Source organism: Chelonoidis abingdonii, chromosome 2 (assembly GCF_003597395.2).
Source record: "Chelonoidis abingdonii isolate Lonesome George chromosome 2, CheloAbing_2.0, whole genome shotgun sequence".
Lineage (NCBI taxonomy): Eukaryota > Metazoa > Chordata > Testudines > Testudinidae > Chelonoidis > Chelonoidis abingdonii.
Genome location: NC_133770.1, coordinates 212,434,537 through 212,443,535, shown reverse-complemented (window position 1 = coordinate 212,443,535; position 8,999 = coordinate 212,434,537). Strand labels below are relative to the sequence as shown.

At 41.0% G+C, this 8,999-nt stretch overlaps 1 protein-coding gene across 2 annotated transcripts; it reads right to left on the bottom strand.

The window, feature by feature from the left end:
* Positions 1-278: 278 nt before the first annotated feature.
* Positions 279-8,997, bottom strand: ZBTB14 (zinc finger and BTB domain containing 14). 2 transcript variants are annotated; one of them, XM_032785982.2, is made up of 3 exons: positions 8,717-8,997; positions 2,145-2,227; positions 279-1,664 (listed from the first exon to the last, which is right to left on the bottom strand). In XM_032785982.2, the coding sequence occupies exons 2-3, from the start codon at positions 2,145-2,147 to the stop codon at positions 321-323; spliced, it is 1,347 nt and encodes a 448-aa protein (XP_032641873.1). In that variant the 5' UTR covers positions 2,148-2,227; positions 8,717-8,997; the 3' UTR covers positions 279-320. The 2 variants fall into 2 exon arrangements, with proteins under 2 accessions (XP_032641873.1, XP_032641872.1); XM_032785981.2 differs by having other exon boundaries at positions 8,709-8,787.
* Positions 8,998-8,999: the final 2 nt, after the last annotated feature.

Here is an 8,999-nt window from a genome sequence, read left to right as displayed (position 1 = left end):
GGACAAGTATGCAGGGGTTGTACTAAAACATCAAATAGCAATTTCCTCATTTTGTTTATAAAGGATTCAGTCATTTTCTGAAATTAAAACATGTTAGTGCTAATAACAAAATTATTTTTATATTCTAAGAATACATATCTTTGAAGTATTTTAAAATACTTAGCCAAACACTGCTATATGCTCCTATGCAGTGTTCAATCCCTCTAAAAATATTTTATCCTGAAAAGATAATGATCAGTCTAAACATGTTTCAACATTTAAATTTTTGTTCAATTTAATTTCTTAAGTTACTTCTTGGATAAAGTTTTCTGCTTTTGTCTTTAACTACAAGCTATAGTTTCAAGTTGCTGCTCTGCTTCAGCTGCCATGGCTGCCGCCTGTAACTGTTCTGTTTCACTCTGGATGGCGTTGGCTGTAGTAATTTGTTTCCTTTCATTGTGCATATTGTTCTCATGCCTTTTTAAATCAGATGCTTTAGCAAATGCTTTAGTGCAAGAGCTGCAGACAAAAGGTTTTTCCCCTCGGTGTCTTCTTTCATGATCTTTTAGATGGGACTTGTGCTTGAAAGCTTTATCACACATATGGCATGCAAATGGCCTTTCATTACTATGGACTCTTTCATGCTTTTTCAGATCTGGAGCTCGAATAAAAGACTTTCCGCACACCTCACAGCTATAAGGCTTGTAACCTGTATGGATTTTCAGGTGCTCTTTCAAGTGAGCCTGTGTGGTAAACCCTTTAGTGCACATTTCACAAACAAATGGTCTATCAGCAGTATGGAGCTTTTCATGCTTTCTCAATCGAGCTTCATCAGTAAATGTTTTACCGCATGCTTGGCATGCAATTTGTTCCCTGTGACCATAAAGCAAATACTCAAACTTCATGTCAGCAGCTGCTGTTGTCCATCCTGGGGTCTGTTCATCTTTCACTTCACTTATGCCATCATTAAATGTTAGAGCTTGAGGGGTTTGAGATCCTAAGTCTTTTGATTCAGTTGTTTCCATGGGCTCCACTTCTTGACCATAGCAGTTTACTTTTCGAACCTCTTCACTCCCCAACTCTTTTAGAATTGCTTCTTGAACTCTTAGTGTATTAGTAGGGGATTTCCCATCTTCCTGACTTGGAGGAGTTCCTTCTACTGTTATATCTGATGGGCTATCATCATGATCTCCAATTTCCTCAACCTCATCATCTTGGTTATCATTCGATTCTCCAATAGAACGATTTATTTTCAGACAATACTTACTCTTGGATTGGGCGTTTTCTTCGGGACTAGATACATCACGTTTCTGAGAACAAAGTTTATCCAAAAACCTAATACCAAGAATCTGACCTGATGACATCATCAAATTTACATCTTCCTTCTTAACTGAAATCTTTGCAGTATACATATAATTTAGAACCTCTTCAAATATATCAGAACGAAGGAAATCTATCTCTATTACTGATGAGCTATCAACCTCCAGTTTCTTAAAAAGCTTTTTGAAGTAGGTACTGCATGCAGCAAGCACACACCGGTGCGCCCTGAATTTCACATCTTCTACCACAATAGCTATGTCACAAAATTCTCCTTCCAGACGTTGTTCATTTAATGTTTTCAGAAACACAGTTTTGTGATCATCATCATTATATTTAATGCTTTCAGACATACTGATGAAAAACTCCTGTAGAAAAAGAGAGAGGAAAAAAGTCTTGACTTTTTACTAAAACACTAACTCATAAGATATGATTCTAAGTGTCATCTACAAAATCAAAAATAAGAATGATCAAATGAAAACATTAGCTTAACTTGATCAGAACACATCCTCCAGACTGTAAAAAAGATTAATGTTAAGTCTCATTTAAAATTATTACATATGCAAAGGTTTTTCACCTCGTACCATGTATATACTTTGGAAAAAAAATGCTATTTTTTGAATGACCAATTTTATTTGTAAGGAAATATAAATTTACTCACATATTTACATTAAATCTGCTTTTGTAATTCTAACTGGCATATTTAAATTTGAATATTTCTTATAACAAAAAGAAATGTCAATAAGTATGTACACATTTTAAACATATAAGCTCTAGAAACATACATAAAATAACCATTTACCATTGTAATCCAAACTAAATATAAAATATAAAAGGTAAAGCCGTACCATGAACAATGCAGGAAATTTTCTTAATAATCGATCACTAAATTTTTGACAGAAGACTAATCCTTATTATGGGCACCCTGAACCTGAAACAAAGAACATTGGAGAAGGTAAGAACAGAGAATTATACACTATCTTAATCTGTTTCTCATATTAAATAACATAATTAAATAACATTTTCAGCAATATTAAAAGCTATTCAGGAAATTAAGAGTCTATTCTCACATTTTCAAGCAGGTAAAAACTATACAACTTGTTCTGTTAAAGTAAAATTTAAATGAAATTAAGTTTTGACTAATTTTATAGCTAACAGTATTTGATCTATGAATTGTATAGGTGATTAGGAAATACCTATAAAAATACACCACAGCTGCAGAATTGTGCATTAATGGCACAATGAATCCACAGCCCCAAGTTTGGGGCCTAGGCTCCCCATACAATTAATAGATTCCAAAGCCAGAAGGAATCATTGTAATCATCTAATCTGCCCTCAAGTGTAACACAGGCCATATAATGTCCCCAAAATAATTCCTAGAGTGTATCTTTTAGGATTTAAAAATTACCAGTGACGGAGAATCCACCACAACCTTTGGTACATTGTTCTTATGGTTAATTGGCCTCACTGTCAAAAATTTACAACTTATTTCTAGTCTTAATTTGTTTAGCTTCAACATCCAGCCACTGGATTGTGTTGTACTTTTTTCTGCTAGACTGAATAAATGTATTATATAGTTGTCCCCAATGTAGGTTCTTACATACAGTAGTGTTGGAACAAATTTTACAGTGGGGGTGCTGAAAGCCATTGAACAAAACTTTAAACCCTGTATATGATGGAAACCACTTCAAGCCAGGGAGTGCTCGCACACATACCCCAGCACCTCTGGTTCAGCACCCCTGCTTACAGACTGTAATCAAGTTATCCCTTAACCTTCTCTTTGTTAAATTTAACAGATTATGCTCCTATCACTAGAAAGCATGTTTTCTAATCCTTTAATAATTCTCGTGGCTCTTCTCTGAACCCTTTCCAATTTATCAACATACTTCTTGAATTGTAGACACCAGCAACAGTTGCACCAGTGTCAAATACAGAGGTAAAATATCTATCTATCCTATCTGTTCCTACTTGGGTTCCTGTTTATGCAGCCAAGGATTGCAATAGCCTCCTTTTGGCCACAGCATCAAACTGGGAGCTCATGTTCATCTCATTATCCACCATGATCCCCAAATCTTTTTCAGAGTCACTATTTCCCAGGATAAAGTCCCCCATCCTGAAAGTATGACCTACATTCTTTGTTTCTAAATGTACACATTTACATGTACCATACTTTAAAAAAAACATAGTTTGCCTGAGGATTCATGGGAAGAGTTAGGTGCCAAACCTCTGGACTAAAATTATAACGGGGACAGTGTCACCACCTCCACCAGCTGTTTTGTGGGGGGTTAGGCATGCTTTGACAACATCTACTTCTACTGGATTGGGAACTGCAGGCAAAATAAGCAAGGGAACACCTAGTTTGAGGATCATAGACCCAGAGACTTCAAGGTCAGAAGGGACCATTATGATCATCTAGTCTGACCTCCTGCACAATGTAGGCCACAGAATCTCACCCACCCACTCCTGTAACAAACCCCTATGTCTGAGTTACTGAAGCCCTCAAATTGTGGTTTGAAGACCTCAAGCTGCAGAGAATCCTCCAGCAAGTGACTCATGCCCCATGCTGCAGAGGAAGGCGAAAAACCTTCAGGGCCTCTGCCAATCTGTCCTGGAGGAAAATTCCTTCCCGGCCCCAAATATGGCGATCAATTAAACCCTGAGCATGTGGGCAAGACTCACCAGCCAGCACCCAGAAAAGAATTCTCTGTAGTAACTCAGATCCCACCCCATCTAACATCACATCACAGACCATTAGGCATACTTACCTGCTGATAATCAAAGATCAGTTGCCAAATTAATTGCCAAAACTAGGCTATCCCATCCTGCTGGGGCTTAGGCATGAGATGGGATGGTCTCCTGAGCGCCTAGACTGGGGGAGGCAAACTTTTTGGCCTGAGGGCCACATCAGGTTTCCAAAATTGTAGGGAGGGCTGGTTAGGGGAAGCTGTGCCTCCCTAAACAGCCAGGCGTGGCCCGGTATCTGACCCCCCGCTTCTCATCCCGACAGGATGCCTAGGACTTCTGCCCCATCCAACCCCCCCATTCCCTGATGGCCCCCCAGAACCCCTGCCCCATTCACCCCCCTGCTCCCTGTCCCCTGACTGCACCTGAAACCACTGCCCCTCCTACACCCTGAACTCTTCATTTCTGGCCCCATCCCAGAGCCCTCACCCCCTCCTGCACCCTAACCCCAATTTTGTGAGCATTCATGGCCCGCCATACATTACTATGAGCTATCCTCCAGTTTTCTTAACAAGCTTTTTGAGTAGTACTGCATGCAGCAAGCACACCGGTGCGCCCTTGAATTTAACATTCTTTTACACAATAGCTATTGTCACAAATTTCTCCTTCAGACGTTGTTCATTTTAATTTTTCGAACACAGTTTTTGTGTCATCATCATTATATTTAATGCTTTCAGCACCTATGATGTAAACTCCTTGATAGAAAGAGAGAGGAAAAGTCTTGACTTTTTTCTAAAACACTAACTCATAAGATATGTTCTTAAGTGTCTCTACAAAATCAAATAAGATGGATCATTGTAAAATTGCTTACTTGTCAGAACTCTCAGACTTGTAAAATAAGCGATTAATGTTTATAATTCTTTTAATAATATCCCAGTTCCTACGTTTCCATGGTATTATACTTTTGAAAAATGGCTATTTTTTGATTGACATTATTTTGTAAGGAATTAATTTATCATTTTACAATTATCTGCTTTTTTGTCATTTAACTGGCTTTTAAATTTTGAATATTGTCTTTAACAAAGAAATGTCATGTATGTAACTTTTAGAATATAATCTAGAACATACTATATATATCATTTCCTGTATCCAAACTAAATATCATAATTAAAGGGTAAGCCTACATTGAACAATGCAGGCATGTTTCTTATATAATCGATCATAAATTTTTGAGAAGACTATCTTATTATGGCACCTGAACTGAACAAAGACTTGGGAGGTAGAACGAGATTTTATACACTTCTTAATTTGTTTCTCATATTAATAACATATGAATAACATTTTCCAGCATATTAAAAGCTATTCAGGATTAAAGAGTCTATTCTCACATTTTCAGCAAGGTAAACTTTACAATTGTTCTGGTTATAGTATTTAAATGAATTAGTTTTGACTTTACATCTTTTATAGCTAACGTATCTTGATTATGAATTGTATAGGTGTTAGAAATCCTATAAAATTACACCACAGCTTGCAGAATTGTTGCATTAATGGCACATTAATCCACTGCCCACGGTTTGGGCCTAGGCTCCCTACATTAATAGATTCCAACGCGAGGAATATTGTAGATCATCTAATTGCCTCATGTGTACAAGGCATCATATCGTCCCCAAAATCTTTCTAGAGTGTTATCTTTTAGGATTTCAAAATTACCGAGTGCGGGAGAATCCCACCACACCTTGGTACTTGTTCTTGATGGTTTAAATTTGCTCCTGGTCAAATTTACAACTTATTTCTAGTCTAATTTGTTTAGCTTCACATCCGCTGGATTGTAGTTGTACTTTTTTCTGCGTAGACTGATTAATGTATTCTATAGTTGTTTCCATGTTTAGGTTCTTATCATACCGGCTATGTGTGTTGGAACAATTTTACAGTGGGAGGTGTGAAGCATTGAACAAAACTTTAACTGTTTGATGGGAACACTTCAGCCAGGGAGTGGCTCGACACTACCCCAGCACCTCTGGTTCGCACCCTGCTTACAGACTGGTATTCAGTGTATCCCTTTTAACTTCTCTTGTTAATTTAACAGCTTATGCTCCTATACTAGAAAGCATGTTTTCTAATCCTTAATATTCTCGTGCTCTTCTCTGCCCTTTCCAATTTATCAACCTTACTTACTTGTATTGTAGACACCAGAACAGTTCTACAGTGTCATAATACAGAGTAAATTATCTATCGTCTCCGTTATCTGTTCCTACTTGGGTTCTGTTTATGTGCAAGGATCTGCACTCGCCTCTTTTGGCAGCTACAAACTGGGAGCTCTGTTCATCTCATTATTCCACATTGATTCCCCAAATCTTTTTTCAGAGTCACTTATTTCCAGGGATAGTCCCCATTCTTGAAGTATGACCTACATTCTTTGTTTCTAAATGTAACATTTACATTGTACCATACTTTAAAAACATGTTTATTCCTGAGGATTCATGGCGAAGAGTTTAGGTGCCCACCTCTGGACTAAAATTATTACGGACGTGTCAATCATCCTTCCACAGCTGTTTTGTGGGGGGTTAGGCATGGCTATTTGAACACATCTATTCATTACTGGATTGGGAATCTGCAGGCAAATAAGCAAGCGGAACACCTAGTTTGAGGATCATAGACCCGAGACTCAAGTCAGAAGGGACCATTATGATCATTCTAGTCATGACCTCTCTGCCATGTAGGCCCGATCTCAAGCACCATCCTTGTTAACAAACCCTTGTTCTGAGTTACTGAAAGCCCTCAAAAATTGGTGGTCTGAAGACTCAAGCTGCAGAGATCCTCCACAAGTGCTCATGCCATGCTGCAGAGGAGGCGAAAACCTTCAGGGACCTTGCCACTCTGTCCGTGGAGGAAACATTCAGCTTCCGGCCCCAAATTATCGGCGATTCATTAAACCCTAGCATGTGGATAGGACTCACCAGCCAGGCACCCAGAAAAGTATTCTCTTGTAAGTAATCAGATCCACCCCATCAATTCACTCACGTACCATTTAGGCCATACTTACTGCTGTAATCAGATTCAGTTGCCAAATTTAATTGCCAACTAGGCATCATCCTGCTGTGGGTTAGGCATGACGATTGGGATGGTCTCTGGCGCTAGACTGGGAGGCAAATTTTTTGGCCTGAGCGGCCACTCAGGTTTTCCAAATTGTTAGGGCAGGCTTTGGTTAGGGGAGCTGTGCCTCTAAACAGACCAGTCGTGGCTCTGTTATCTGACCCGCTCTCATCCGACGGATTGCTAGGATTCTGCCCCATCCAACCCCCCCTTCCTGATGGCCCCAGAACCCTGCCCCATTCACCCCTTGCTCCCTGTCCCTGGACTGCACCTGAAACCCACCCGACTGATCCCGCACCGCCCATCCAACCCCCCCCCCCTTCTTACTGTCCCGGTTCTCCGCCCTCTGTGCTGCCCAGCCGCACGGAGCATTGCGCCAGTGGCGCAGTGAGCTGAGGCTGTGGGGGAGGGGGAACAGCAGGGGAAGGGACGGGGGCTAGCCTCCTGTGCCAGGAGCTCAGGGGCTGGGCAGGAGGGTTCCATGGGCTGTATGTGGACTGAGGCATGCTCACTGGCAGAAACTTAGGCACCCAGGGGACTTTAACAAGAGAAATTTAGATGCCTTGGGAGTTTGGGTACCTACGGAGAGTTACATGGCAGCTGAGTGGCATTTCTGAGGCTCTCAGTGGCACCTCAATGTTGGCCTTGGAGCCTAAGTCCTTTCATGGATCAATATTCCCCTCCTCCCAAGTAACGACATTCTAAAATAACCAGGTATGAGAGGCGTACAGAACAATTTCAATGTATAAAAGTAAACAAGAACAACTTTAAAAACTATGGGACGAGGAACTAACTTTTTTACAAATAGTAGAGTCCCTGTTAATGGTCAATAGCATGTCTTGTCTATTTTTGTATAAGCAAAACACTGATTTAAAATGTATGAGTTTTTCTGTTGTCCCATTGATAAGCATCTTTTCAACCTAACAGATTGTTATGGGAAAACTGAAATAGTGTATACATAACACATTGTCAAATCTCTAAGTACCTACCTAGGGAAAAAATATTGAGGGGGCTCTTCAATCTAGCAAAGAAAGATATAACGTGAGCCAGTGGCTGGAAGTTGAAGCTAGAGAAATTTAGTCAGGAAATAAGGCATGTATTTTCAACAATGGTGGTCATGAGGGACGCATCACCAGCAATTTTCAAATCAAGATTGGATGTTTTTCTAAAAGATAGGCTCTAAGAATTATTTTTTTAGGGAAGTTCTCTAGCCTGTGTTATACAAGAGATCAAACTAGATGATCACAATGGTCCCTTTTGGCTTTGGAAACTATTAATCTGTATAAATGCACAGGCATATACACACTGAAAATAGAAAATGTGCTAGCTTCTTCCAATGCTTGTGATCTTACAGCATGCACTGTGGTGCCTACTATGGAGCTGGTGTGCAGTATGAGGCAACTGTGTAAAATTCCACTTAAATAAGGGTCACTTTTTTTAAAACACGTAAGTAAAATAATGTTTTGTTTTCCCCTCGTTAAACAGCTGCCCCGCCCCCGCCCCACTGAGGAAGGGGTATGTTTTTGTTTTTGTTCTGTGGTGTACACACAGCACCCAGCACTAAGGCGTCCCGGTCACTGGCCCTAACGTCAATCAACAACAAAGCTGCATGAAGCCACGTGGTGTTTCTCGCTCACCAAGTCACCTGGGTTTAGGCAGCAGCGCGCACCTAAGTGCAGCGAACAAGCCAGGCGGGCGCCCACAGGCCTGGGTGTCCCTGGCCCAGTGCGTGCGCCCGGAGCCGCGACAAATGCCAAGTGCGCGGGCCATGGCGGTGCGCGGCGCCAGGCGGGCTCTGCTCCTCGCTGCGGACTGTCAGGGGCCGGAGTCCGGCTCCTTCTCCAGAGCGAGCCTCGCAGCGCCAGCCGGGCCCGTCCGCGCCGCCTCTCGGGGCTGCGCCGGCGACAGCCGGAGGCAGGATCCCCCGC